At 41.3% G+C, this 14,068-nt stretch overlaps 1 protein-coding gene across 2 annotated transcripts in view; it reads left to right on the top strand.

The window, feature by feature from the left end:
- PRKCA (protein kinase C alpha) overlaps positions 1-14,068 on the top strand; it is a 342,829-nt gene that overhangs the window by 132,172 nt on the left and 196,589 nt on the right. For both annotated transcript variants that reach the window (XM_038757073.1, XM_038757072.1), the window contains exon 3: positions 4,340-4,422. In XM_038757073.1, coding sequence (XP_038613001.1) covers positions 4,340-4,422 — 83 coding nt within the window. The remainder of the gene's footprint in view (positions 1-4,339; positions 4,423-14,068) is intronic.

Raw genomic sequence — 14,068 nt, 5'->3', positions numbered from 1 at the left:
ACAGACACCATTCATGCATTCAGTCGTATTTATTGAGAGCTGACTGTGTGCGCAGAACTGTACTAAGCACTTGGAAAGTACAATTTGGCCAACAGATAGAGACAATCCCTACCCAGCAGCGGGCTCACAGTCTCGAAGGGGGAGACGGACAATAAAACAAAACAATAACATCAAAATAGATAAACAGAATTATAGATATATACACATCATTAATCTGTCTCCCCCTTTTAGACTGTGAGCCCACTGTTGGGTAGGGACTGTCTCTATATGTTGCCAATTTGTACTTCCCAAGCGCTTAGTACAGTGCTCTGCACATAGTAAGTGCTCAATAAATACGATTGATGATGATGATGATTAATAAAATATATAGAATAATTCATTCATTCATTCGTATTTATTGGGCGCTCACTGTGTGCAGAGCACTGTACCAAGCGCTTGGGAAGCACAAGTTGGCAACATATAGAGACGGTCCCTACCCAACAACGGGCTCACAGTCTAGAAGGGGGAGACAGGCAATAAAACCAAACAATAATATCAGTAACATCAAAATAGATAAAGAGAATTATAGATATATGCACATCATTCATGAAATAAATAGAATAATAAATATATACAAATAGACACAAGTGCTGTGGGGCGGGGAAGAAGGCAGAGCAGAGGGAGGGAGTAGGGGCAATGGGGAGGGGAGGAGGAGCAGAGGAAAAGGGGGGCTCAGTCTGGGAAGGTCTCCTGGAGGAGGTGAGCTCTCAGTAGGGCTCTGAAAGGGGGAAGAGAGTTAGTTTGGTGGATGTGAGGAGGGAGGGCATTCCGGGCCAGAGGTAGGATGTGGGCCGGGGGTCGACGGTGGGACAGGCGAGAATGAGGACCAGTGAGGAGGTGAGTGGCAGAGGAGTGGAGTGTGCGGGCTGGGCTCCCACCCCCAGATTGACCTTGCTGGGGTCTGCATCCTCCCGGAAACGGGCGGAGAGTTTAAAGAGAATAACAGGCTGAGCCTGCGGGACATCGTGGAATAATAATAATGATGATAATAATTATAATAATAATAATGATAATCATCAATAAATACGACTGATATTATTATTAATAATAATTTTAATGATTATAATAATAATGATTATGATTTACCTCATCTGTAAAATGGGGATTAAGACTGTGAGCCCCAAGTGGGACAACCTGATAACTTTGTATCTACACCAGTGCCTAGAATAGTGCTTGGCACATAGTAAACGCTTAACAAATACCAACATTATTATTATTATTGTTTGCCCTGGGCCACACAGCAGGCAACTGGCAGAGCTGGGATTAGAACCTAGGCCCTCCGATTCCCAGGCCTGGTCTATTTCTACTAGAGCATGCTACTTTCACTAGGGTATGCCGCCTTTTTTTTTTTTTTAATGGTGTTTGTAAAGCATTTACCGTATGTCAAGCACTGGTTTAAGCATTGATGGACAAGACAGTGCTTCAGTGGAGGGATCTTGGAACTTATTTATTTATTTTGTACATATTCTATTTTGTTTTGTGAATATGTTTTGGTTTGTTCTCCGTCTCCCCCTTCTAGACTGTGAGCCCACTGTTTGGGTAGGGACCGTCTCTATATGTTGCCAACTTGCCCAAGCGCTTAGTACAGTGCTCTGCACACAGTAAGCGCTCAATCAATACGATTGAATGAATGAATGAATGATGGCATTTATTAAGCGTTTACTATGTGCAAAGCACTGTTCTAAGCGCTGGGAAGAGGGAGGCAGCTGCTCACCAAAGCAGTATGGCGTAGTGGAAAGAGCCTAGGCATGGGAGTCAGAAGGTTGTGGGTTCTAATCCTGACTCCACCGCTTGTCTGCTGTGTGACCTTGGGCAAGTCACTTCATTTCTCCGTGCTTCCGTTCCCTCATCAATCCGACTGGCCTTCCCCAAGGTTCCTGAAGATAGTCCCATGTTAGAGGAGTTTCAAAGAATCTGGGCCCGTGCAGCGTGCCATCCTCGTTCAAGTTATAGGTGCTTTGGCCTCGGCCCAAAAAAGGTGTCTCAGCACAGGTCTTAGATATTTTTTTTCTTTGTTCCACGGCCCCGATGGGAAAGGATCACGGAGAAGCCAATGTACAGGAAGATGGGCATGGTATTTAGTAAATGCTTTATAAGTGCTAGGCATTCATTCATCCATTCAATCATATTTATTGAGCGCTTACTGTGTGCAGAGCACTGTACTAAGCATTTGGGAAGCACAAATTGGCAACATACAGAGACGGTCCCCACCCAACAGCGGGCTCACAGTCTAGAAGGGGGAGACAAGCAACAAAACGAAACACGTGGACAGGTGTCAAGTCATCAGAATAAATAGAAGTAAAGCTAGATGCACATCATTCACAAAATAAATAGAATAGTAAACAGGTATAAGTAAAATAGAGTAATAAATCTGGACAAACATACATACAGGTGCAGTGGGGAGGGGAAGGAGGTAGGGTGGGGGGATGGGGAGGAGGAGAGGGAAAAGGGGGCTCAGTCTGGGACTATACTAAGTGCTGGAGTAGGTACAAGCATACATCCTTTTAGGCCGTAAGCTCCTTGAGGGAAAGGAGTATTTATTTATTTATTTATTTTACTTGTACATATCTATCCTATTTATTTTATTTTGTTGGTATGTTTGGTTTTGTTCTCTGTCTCCCCCTTTTAGACTGTGAGCCCACTGTTGGGTAGAGACTGTCTCTGTGTGTTGCCAATTTGTACATCCCAAGCGCTTAGTACAGTGCTCTGCACATAGTAAGCGCTCAATAAATACAATTGATGATGATGATGATGAAGGAGTAGACCTTCCACTTCCATTGGCCTCGCCCAAGCACCGAGAAAGTTGAGCGGGAAGAGAAAACTGAGGGGGGAGAGAGCCCTGCCCCACACCCAGCTTGCAGCCCTAGCTTTAGGCTGAAGAGGTAGATGGCTCTGCTGCTGCTCTCTTGCATTTCCAGGGTGGGGACTGCATAATGATGAGATTTATTAAGCACTTCCTACGTGACACGCACTGTACTATGTGCTGGGCTGGAAACACAGTCCTGAATTACCCTGAAAACTCTGGAGAGTAATAATAATAATATTTTTTAAGCCCTCACAATGTACGAAGCACTGTTCTAAGCCCTGGGATAGATGCAAGGTAATCAGGTGGTCCCCTGTGTGGCTCACCCTCTTAATCCCCATTTTACAGGTGAGGTAACTGAGGCACAGAGAAGTTAAGTGGCTTGCCCAAGGTCACACAGCGGGCAAGTATGTTGCCAACTTGTACTTCCCAAGCGCTTAGTACAGTGCTCTGCACACAGTAAGCGCTCAATAAATATGATTGATGATGATGATGATGAAGTAGCGGAGCACTGGGTGAGCCACAAATGGTGGAGCTGGGATTGGAACCCACGTCCTCTGCCTCCCAAACCCGTACTCTTTCCACTAAGCCGTGCTGCTCCACATTCAGCTTTCTTTTAGACTGTGAGCCCACTGTTGGGTAGGGACTGTCTCTATATGTTGCCAACTTGTACTTCCCAAGCGCTTAGTACAGTGCTCTGCACACAGTAAGCGCTCAATAAATACGATTGATGATGATGATGATGATTCAGCTGGAGTGAGGAGCTGAGTGGCTAAAAGTGGGAATAGGAGCCCAAGTTATTTTCTCCCCCTGCCATATGGGAGGCTTGTCAGACTTGCTTTGTGAGGGGAAAATAATTCCCTTTAAATCGTAACCTCCTTGTGGACAGGGAACATATCAACCGACTCGGTTATATTGTACTCTCCCAAGCGCTTAGTAAATGGCCGTGCACACAGTAAGTAAATAAATACCATTGATTGATTGTGGCAGTTCTCAAAGTGACTTCTCACACCCTTGATTGGAAACCCAAGACTATACTGTCCATCTCTTCAACCTCCAACGTAAACCATCCCATCATGTTAGCTGAAATGAATCTATGGATGGATTTGTCTGAAAATGTACATCGATATCATAGCAGCATTAAATTTTTTAGATCTTGATTTATTTGTTTCTAACTGCAAATCATTTCAACCCTGTAAATATGCTTTTTGGATTTTTCTTTTCAATCAATCAATCAATTGTATTTATTGAGCGCTTACTTTGTGCAGAGCACTGTACTAAGCGCTTAGTAATGTTTTCAAACATTCAGAAGTGATGCTATTTCCGTGTCGCTCCTTGATTTAGGTGTGGGTTGCTGTTCAATGAAATGCTTCTTATTTGCCACCTAGAGCTTCCCGTTTAATTCCCCTAAGTTTGTTTTTACTCATAAGCAACTTGAAACCGGAGCATGTCAGTAAATCTGGATTGCTCTAATTTTCGTGTTTTTCTTTCCACCAGTCTGCTGTTTTGTGGTTCACAAGAGGTGCCATGAATTTGTTACTTTCTCATGTCCCGGTGCGGATAAAGGTCCCGACACTGATGTGAGTATATTGAGAACATTTCTTGAGATTTTAATCTGTATGTCACGTTTAATTCTTTCTGCACCCTAATGTTCTAAGTCACAAGTGTATCATCAGACAGTCATTTGGCAGTCTTTCAAAGGGTCATTATTCAAAGCAGCCGCTGTTTCAGTGAACTGTACCGAACAGGGTGCTGAAAGTTATGTTTAGAACGCATGTTATTAAAATGGACCCTTTGCGGGTTTATCAAGGTGCAAAATGCCTTGAATAGATGGGCGCTGGGGAAAAGACTGTGGGCCAAAAGGCCAAAAAGATAGCGTGAGATCAAAGCAGGGTCAGGAGAATTTCCATTTCTCAGTAGAAATGTGGTTCATGACTAGATAATCCATTTTACATGATGATTTCTAAACAGCATGTTATTGTCTACTGGCTTTTTTAGTAGCTCCATTGTCTCAATCAGTCATATTTGTTGAGCGGTTACTTGGTGCAGAGCCCTCTACTAAGCTCTTGGGAGAGCACAATATAACAGAGTTAGTAGGCATGTTCCCTGCCCACAGTGAGGTTAATTACTGATTCTTTAATAGGAAGTTTAGGAATGTCCCTTCACCAACTATAAAAATAGTTTTAATAATAACAGTCTGAAACATCAACTGAACACCTTCTTGACTTTATCGTTACATGTTTTATTAATTTACCCACAAACCATTTTGTATCAAAACGATTTGGCAAATTGTAAATTATACAACTTAAACCTTCCTTCATTTTCCTAACATATGACTTATAAAAAAACCACAAATCCTTTATTGCACTCCGCTGATGTAATGAACTGATGTTGCTTATTTGCTTCATGGGATTCATGGTGCCGTTTCATTATAAATTCCATTGTTGAGTGAAATAATTTAACATCTGTTTAGCCGAACAGTACTCTCTAAAGATTTCTTTTGTCTGAACGCATAATTTAGTTTCTTTATGTCCTAACTCGCGTTGTTGAAATTCTGCAGGGTCTCTCAGGCTGAAAATGGTACAAGTAAATAATAGTTGGACATAATTGCCATACATGATGAACCTTAAAATCTACCAAGCTTGGGTGTTGAATCTGAAAAATTGTATGTTCCCATTGGGTCAGGGGATTTCTTTTGTAAAGAATTTTTCTCTTCAGAAAAACACACGATTCCATAATCCTTTCAGTTTCAAACAGGCACCCGTCCTCATAGTTAGTTGGGCTATTGATATCCTTGAAGAAGACTTCTGGTTGTCTGTAACACTTGGCCTTATTGGAGTGCCCTTCTACTAATTTATCAAACAATTTTCTCCAGTTATAGATATTTATGGCCTATTCAAATTGCCTCAAGGATCCATTCCCTTTGTTCTGATTTCATTTGAATCTAACAGACTTGAGAACCGAAGGGAAGAATGCTCCGGCGTGTTGCGTCACCCAAAATGTGCTTACAAGCTAAGCTTTGGATAAGTAGGACATGTAGAAGTCTCTAGAATGCTATTATTTGTGCTGTAACTCGGGAACCCATAAATGAAATCTGTCGGTCAGTTAATCGTATTTATTGAGTGCTTACTGAGTGTGGAGCACGGTACCAAGCGCTTGAAAGAGTACAGTATAACAGACACATTTCCTGGCCATACGTTTACAATCTAGAGGGTCAAAGGCTTTCAGGGGCCTTTACCTCATTCATTATACCCAGTTCAGTAATTTCCCCCTCCTCTGTATGGTGCACTTTTGTCACGGGCCAACAGAGTCAGTTATGGAAGGGTACGTGAGATGGAAAAAAAAGACAGAAAGGATGAAACACCTTTCCGGTGGATTAACCATCAACTTTAAACACATTGTCTACGGATTTTGTCCTTAGGCAGTTTCGAAAATGTGCTGCTTTTAAAAATCATGTGCCCAATTATAGCTTCCAGAAAAGCCATAGAAGAAATGGATTCCGGAATAAATCTGGTTCAGCCTTGATTCTGGGGATGGTGCACTAATACATTTCATTATAGGTTAGTTTTCCCTCAAAATAACTCTCAAGTACCAAAAAGCTAATTCCGTTCCTTACTCTCTTGCCTGTGCTTCCTGTCTCTCTCTTTGTGTGTGTGTGTGTCTCTCTCCTTCACCCCTTTTGCTCATGTTATACCTCCTGCCTGGAGCTTTGTCTCTCTTTATACTGACAGACCACCACTCTCAGCATCTTTAAAGTCCTAAAAAAATCACGTCACCTCCTGGAAGGCTTTCCTGACTAAACTCTCATCTCCCCATCCAATTCCCTTGTGTATTTTCTATGTACTTGAATCCCCGCCCCTGCCACAGCATGTCGATATTACCCCACTCCTGGATTACTTCTGTACATATCCTTATACTTCATTGCTTCTCCAATCTGAAATTTATTTTATTGTTTACCCTACTGGTTTGTAAAGTCCCTGTGGGCTGTGATTGTACTGTACTCTCAAGTATTTAGTACAGGGCTCTGTAGTCAATAACTACTACGTAAATACCATTGATTGATAGGGGATGTAGGACTGCTTGGTATAAACAAGCCTTTCAAATAGAACAATACCATATTAATGCATTTCTTCTGAGGTTGAACTGCTTCTGGCATTGGTTTCCCTCCCTGTGTAGGTTTGTGATGTATTTTGAGAGGGAGCGCACACATGCCATGCCATCATTTAGGTTTGAAGGTGACAGTGACATTTTATCAGGGTATGTGGTTGTGAGCTGATGATATGCGCTGATGCCTTGTGCATGTTTTCCCTGGTGTGAAGTCAAAATCGGGATTTTTCACAGAGGTAATGATGAAATACCTGATTAGGTAAAAAAAAAAAAAAGTATATGAGTATGCTCTTTAGTTGAAGCCGTTTCTGTCAGAAATGAGTGTAAAGCATAAGGATGTATTTTTTTTGTTATTAACAACTCTAGGTGACTTTGCTATTGGGCATTTATGAAACACTTTATTTTTGAAGTTTTCTCAGTACTCTAATAGGTATCATTAGTCTAAAAAGTACTCTTGTTGATGAATTTAATATTTAGAGTTCATTCGTACATAAGAAATGAATCACAGAGAAGTTGTGATTTTTTTTTTTCACCTAGAGTTTATCTAGATAATTAGGCTCTAGATTTCCCCAAATGGGCTCTTAGGTAAGTCAATGGCTCATTTTGTATGTTTCCTTTTGAGGCTTTGTGAATTCACTTTGCAGAGTATTTTATTAGCAGAGGATTAACTAATCAATAAAAATAAAAAATAATTCTAAAACACCATAGCCCTGGAATTTGAAATTGCATTTCAGACATTTCTAACAAAAATTTAGAAAAAAAGCTTGCTCTAGCATCATTCTCCCCAGTGAAAATTCCTTGTGCATTTACCCAAAGGTTAGGAAACTGTTATGTTTTGAACTACGTGCTAAACCCAAACTTTAATTATTGGGTGATAAATATAACTAGGTTTTAGATTGAGGCAATGTCATGAAATCCCTCCAGCTTTATTTTGTTGTCATGAAAATTTCAATAATAATACTGATTGATTTATTAAAGACTGATTAGTTGTGGAAGATTTTTTTAATATTAGATTCATGACAAAAGTACTATGAAGGATAGTTGATGTTAGTACATTTTTTTAATGGCATTTATTAAGCACTTCCTATGTGCAAAGCACTGTTCTAAGCGCTGAACACTGTTCTAAGCACTTTAAAGATTGTTTAGAAGAACACAATTTTGGTTGAAAAACAGTTTATCACTACCTTATACTTTCAGTTTCGATAACTATGAATTTTTAAACCCTGCGCTGTTTCAGTTATAAAAAACAACCAAATTCTTACCAGTTATAATTTAGAGTTGTTTAGTAATCTTCTTTTACAGAAGTGAAAGTAAATATGTGAAAAGTTATATGGTACTCCAGTATACTGGGAAAAATTGTAATTTATTGAAGTATTCAGTGAAGTTTCTTTTCTTAGTCTAACCATTTTCTCTTTTACTGCTTTATTACTCTTCAACTTATTCGAACCTGGTATAATAAATAATTTTGTCCCACCATGTAATACGAGATAATTTTAATTCAAAAAGTATATATGGGCCTATGTAGCTTTCAGATCTGTTGCCAGTAATTTTCTAATTCACATTTGACAGCTCCAAAGTTTAGATATTTTATATTGTTTATCTTTTATCTTTGGTTATTTTCTGGAAGTGTTGTAGAAATAAGTTTCATCTTGTTTCCTTTGCAAATATTTGAAACTCTGTCTCTCTTGGGCCAATAAAAATAATAATTATTATTTTTTCTATGCATGATGATCCGTTCACAGCTCAATTAGGCTTTCATATATTTTTGGACAAATTAGATCGACTGTTTCTTTGGTTTTTATGTCACAGGTACTGATGGTTCTGAATTAGAGGGTGGAGTAAAAGCTGATAAGAGAATAATTATCAAGTGGAACAACAGGCAGAGAGAACAAGTAGTAGGATTATTAAAAAGGAGGCAATGAAATAGCACATTAGGAAATATCCTTCTGTTAATTTTGGAAACGGAAAAAAATTATTCGGCAAATTTATCCTGCTAAAAAAGGTTAACCAGGGAAAGAGCAAGAACAAATGATTTCTGTCGAAAGTCAGGTTTGTGCAAATAGAACTCAGATCTGGAAATGAACCTTCCTCACCTGAAAATCTGCAGGCAAGTGATGTTATTCGGACCAAACTGTGGCCCGGTGGATACAGCAGGGGCCTGGGTATCGGAAAGATGTGGGTTCTAATACTGGCTCTGCCGCTTGTCTGCTGTGTGACCCTGGGCAAGTCACTTAACTTCTCTGGCCCTCAGTTGCCTCATCTGTAAAATAGGGATGATGACTGTGAGCCCCACGTGAGACAGGTACTGTGTCCTACCCAATCACTTTTTATCTTCCCCAGCGCTTAGTACAGTGCCTGGCACAGAGTATGCGCTTAACAAATATCACAGTTATTATTGTTATTATTACCCAGGCAGGGCCTGCAGAAAATTTACGTGCAAGTACGGAGTTACTGTTTGAAGAGGCAGCAAGGGTCGGCCGAACCCAAGGATTATCTTGGTCTGGGCTCAGCACATTCTCATGAATAAGAGGGCTAGTGGGAGACCTGAAATGAGCAGCCCAAAGCCACAGGCTTTACACAGCCCCTATCTGAATGTCATCTTATTGGCTTTTTTTCTGCCAGTGCTAAGCTTCATTTACCCTGGAGCCGATAGGGCGGGTTGCCATTTTGTTCACTGAGGGAAGCCAGTTAAAGCACATTGGAAAGGCAAGTGGAAAGGCATCTTCCCTGGCTTCAGTGTCCGCGTGCAATATTCAGGCCCGTCTCTTCATTCTGCTACGCCTAAGTCAACAGCTGGGAGAGAAAGCGAGGAGTCGGAGCCGAGGTTTCAGCAGGAAGCCCCACCCCAGCTATGCGGTTGGGAAGCACGGTAGCCATGGGAAACAGTTGGGAGATGCCCCGGGCAAGGGGAGAGTTGGACTATGGTGGCGAGGAGGTAGCCGGACCTCAGCGGCACGCGTGGGTGGTCCCACTTGTGGCAATGCCAATTGCAGCTGGAGAGAACCCAGAGTGGTCTAGTGGAGAGAGCACAGGCCTGCAAGTCATAGGATCTGGGTTCTAATCCTGGCTCTGCCACTTGTCTGCTGTGGGCAAGTCACTTCACTTCTCTGGGCCTCAGTTTCCTCACCTGTAAAATGGAGCCGAATGCCTGTTCTCCTTCATGCTTACCGTGAGTCCCATGTGGCACCTGATTATCTTGGATCTACCTCAGCACTTAGCACCATGCTTGACACGTAGTAAGCGCTTAACAAAAGTCACAATTATTATATTATCATTACGAATAGTAGCAGTGTTATAATAACCCAGCATCAGGAGTTAAGGTGAAGAGGCTGTGCTCAGTGTGTGAATGTGCCACCGAGCAGGGACTCGGGCATCAGACCTTGGTCGCTGAAGAGAGCGGGGAAAACCTTAAAAGAAGATGGTCGCATTTTTGTACATATGAATGATTTGAGAACACGTATTTGGTGTTAATGTATGGATTTTGGGGTCTTTGGCTGTGTGAGAACACGTATTTGGTGTTAATGTATGGATTTTGGGGTCTTTGGCTGTGTCTCTGTGCCTCAGGCTGATTCTCCAGCAGTATGGCTAGGTTTCCCTTTGCTGTCTCTCTTAACCCCACCTGCCAGCTCTGTTGTACTCTACTCTAACCAACACAGTGCTCTGATCCCATTAAATGCTCAGTAACTCTGTTGTACTGTACTCTAACCGATACAGTGTTCTGCACACAGTCAGCATTCAGGAAATACCGTTGACGGATAGAGTGAAAAATGATAGGGGAAGAGTTCTTCACATTTCTCATTCCAAAATGAAGACGGCTCCCTGAAGCTCCCTAGGAAATGAGCTCGGTCCTTTCGAGGGCTAGCTGTAAGTTGTGAACTGTGGGAAACCAGATCAATCAATCAATGAATCGTATTTATTGAGCGCTTACTGTGTGCAGAGCACTGTACTAAGCGCTTGGGAAGTACAAGTTGGCAACATATAGAGACAGTCCCTACCCAACAGTGGGTTTTTCCAGCCTCCAGGGCTATGGCTCATGTTCCTGGAGGTTAGTGCACATCAATTCAGATTCCAGAGTATCCCGGGCCTCAGTTGGATTTGGCTTGTCAGTCTAATTAGTGGACTTGAAAAAGCTTTGATCTTGCAATTTAACAGATTTTTTTTTCACGGTCTTTGTTAAGAGCTTACTAGGTGTCAAGCACTGTTCTACACACTGAGGTAGATAGAAGTGAATCAGGCATAGTCCATGTCCCACATGGGACTCACAGTCGAAGTTGGAGGGCGAAAGTCTCCATTTTTCAGGTGTGTAAGTTGAGGCACAGAGAAGTGAAGCGACTTGCCCAGGGTCATAAGCAGTCAACTGGAAGAACTGGGGTAGAGCCCAGATTCTCGTACTCCCAGGCCTGTGCTCTTTCCAGGTGGCCACACTGCTCCCCAGTTCATTCATTCATTCATTCAGTCGTATTTATTGAGCGCTTACTGTGTGCACAGCACTGTACTAAGCGCTTGGGAAGTACAAGTTGGCAACATATGGAGACGGTCCCTACCCAACAGTGGGCTCACAGTCTAGAAGGGGGAGACAGTTGGAATTGATTGCCAAGCCAGCAAAGTGCAATCTAAGATATCCATAGAAGCTTTCCAAGAGGGTAAGTAAGCATTTGGGTTGTGTGCTCTTGTGTTGTGTTTTCTGTGCACACAAGAGAAGAAATTTTCAACCTGGAACGTGAACGTTTATAGACGATCGTGCCCCTACTTGAAAGTTGTAATACCTTATGTTACAAATTAGTGACCTAAGCTGGTGCCAGTTGTTTGAAATGAAAAGATTGAGTTACTAATCAATGTAATAAATACATTTGAAGATAGCCATCTGTGCAGTCTTGCCCGGAGTTAGAAGGATAAACTAGAAAGTCTCTGGAGAGCACTTCCAGTCCCATGGTTCTCTGAGAGAAGAGACCAAATGTCAGTTCCATTTCAAAAGGTTGAAAAAGCCTCACCCAGTATTAGCCAAAAATATGTTTTTGTTACATTTTAGAGTTTGAGGATTGAAAGCACCATATGGAACAGACAGGCCGTGATCATTTCTAATGAGATTGAATTCAGGGACTTTTGAATTTTTTTTAAATTTATGTATGGATATAAAAATCTCATGTAAGTCATTATAGCTTTTCATTGGCTGTTTCAGGTGACTTTGTAGTAGCCCACCATAGCCTCCTGTATGGACAAATATGGCTAGTGACTTAATACCGTGATGCCAAACACTGCAAGGGAATGAGCACTGTCAGTGACATTTAACTTTTAACTCAGCCTGCCATCTGTTGTACCAGTTTCTTAATTGGATGAAGAACTTTAGATTTTAAAATGAACCTGAAAGATCGGAGGCTAGTGTTTGTATTCATCAGGTAATTTAGATCCTAATTTTTGGACCGCACTGATACAGGGCTGTGGGTTTTTTTCCCCTCAGTGATACAGTAAATCAGCTAGTATTGAGCCACACAGATCAGTAGATCACAAGATTGCTGAGTGATCTTCACAAGTGAGTTTTAGCGGGAATGGTTTGCATGTCATTAGTTCCACTCAGTGTTCTTGGATCTAGAAACATATTCTGGGTGAGGGATTATTTTGCCTGCAGATTTTCTTTTAGGATTTACACCTGTGGGTCCTGGGGTCACTCCCAAGACAGGCTAAGGCTCTTTGGGTTACTAACTGGGAAATTCATATAATCAACAGTATTATTTGATTATCTGTGCAGGACAGTGGGCAGAGTATAGTATGGTTAGTAGTTGTGATCCACTGCCTTAGAAGTTTGCAGTCAGTCAATCAGTGGTATTTACTAAGCCTTTATGATGTGCAGAGCGTCATACTAAGCGCTTGGGCCAGTACAATACAACAGAGTTGGTAGATGTGATCCCTGCCCACAGGGAACTTAACAATCTGTAAGAGCAGGTAGACATCTAGTAAAATACAGGGCTTTTACAGTGCGGAGGATTTGAGAACAATTGTGTTAGACCTTAAAGATAAAACAGAAGAAAAGAACATGATGGCAGGATTACATGGGATGAAATCAAGTATCCTGTGGTGTTTTTCATCTGTTTACCACTACTCATGTACAGGTGACTTAAAAAAGCATATTTTCTTGATTTTTTTTTCCCCTTCCACAGGGGAATGACAAAACCTCCTGCCTGCAATATTCGTGTGTGAATTCAAGCCCTTAGATATCCTCAGTTCAAGCTGAATAATTGGGAGCTATTTTTTTTTCCCCACCTGGTTGCCACATATTTAAAAGGTAGAATGCATATCTGTATTACAGCATTTAATTGAAATGCCCCTCTTTCAGGAGGCACCCTACATATCGCTTCAGGAAGAGCTGTGCAAATCCAAGTTCCCAAAACTTTTTTTTTTTATTTTGATGCTGGAGGCTTTTTAAAGTGTTCCTGTGGGGTAAATATAAAAAGAGTGAGAATTTCATACTCGAAAATGATATTCCCCGTGGAGGAGGCTGATTTAGTTTTCTAGGTATTAGATGTAGCATGACTCATTTGTTCTTAGGTCTTTCTCCAGTTTACTAAAATAAATCACAAAAGACTGTGACCGCTTTTAACTGGGAGAGGATTTCACAGAGCAGATTAGGAAGGCAAGGCAGCTGGGAGCTCCATTTGCCGTGATTTTTTGGGTCATCTATACAAAGATTTTAATCTGTTTTATCGAGGTAATTTAGAATAATTTCGAGTTGATATTAAGTATCAGAGAACTAGATGACACATCAAGAAGGAAAAATTGTGCGTGTGTGTGTATATGTATATGTGTATGTATCTGAATTTAAAAGATTCCTTTGGGACATAGATACTTTGACAACATTTCAAAGCATAATCAGTTTGGAATATCAAAATGGGGTATTCAGGTATCCACTTTACTTTCTAGGAGTGGGGTACATGGGTTAATCTGAAAGTGTTTATGTTGCTTGAGCATACTCTGGGGGTGGAGAAACCTTCTGAACACCAAGGCCAGGTACAACAGAGGCAAGTAACAGAGCCCTTGCCCTCAGGGAACTTACATCCCTCTGTTAAGAATAGATTGTTGAAGCATCTCACTCTTCCAAACCTAACTTCCAAGTTGCATTGAGAT

This window comes from Tachyglossus aculeatus, chromosome 15, assembly GCF_015852505.1.
Source record: "Tachyglossus aculeatus isolate mTacAcu1 chromosome 15, mTacAcu1.pri, whole genome shotgun sequence".
Lineage (NCBI taxonomy): Eukaryota > Metazoa > Chordata > Mammalia > Monotremata > Tachyglossidae > Tachyglossus > Tachyglossus aculeatus.
The sequence above is the reverse complement of the archived record's forward strand: the minus strand, read 5'-3'. Positions and strand labels throughout refer to the sequence as shown.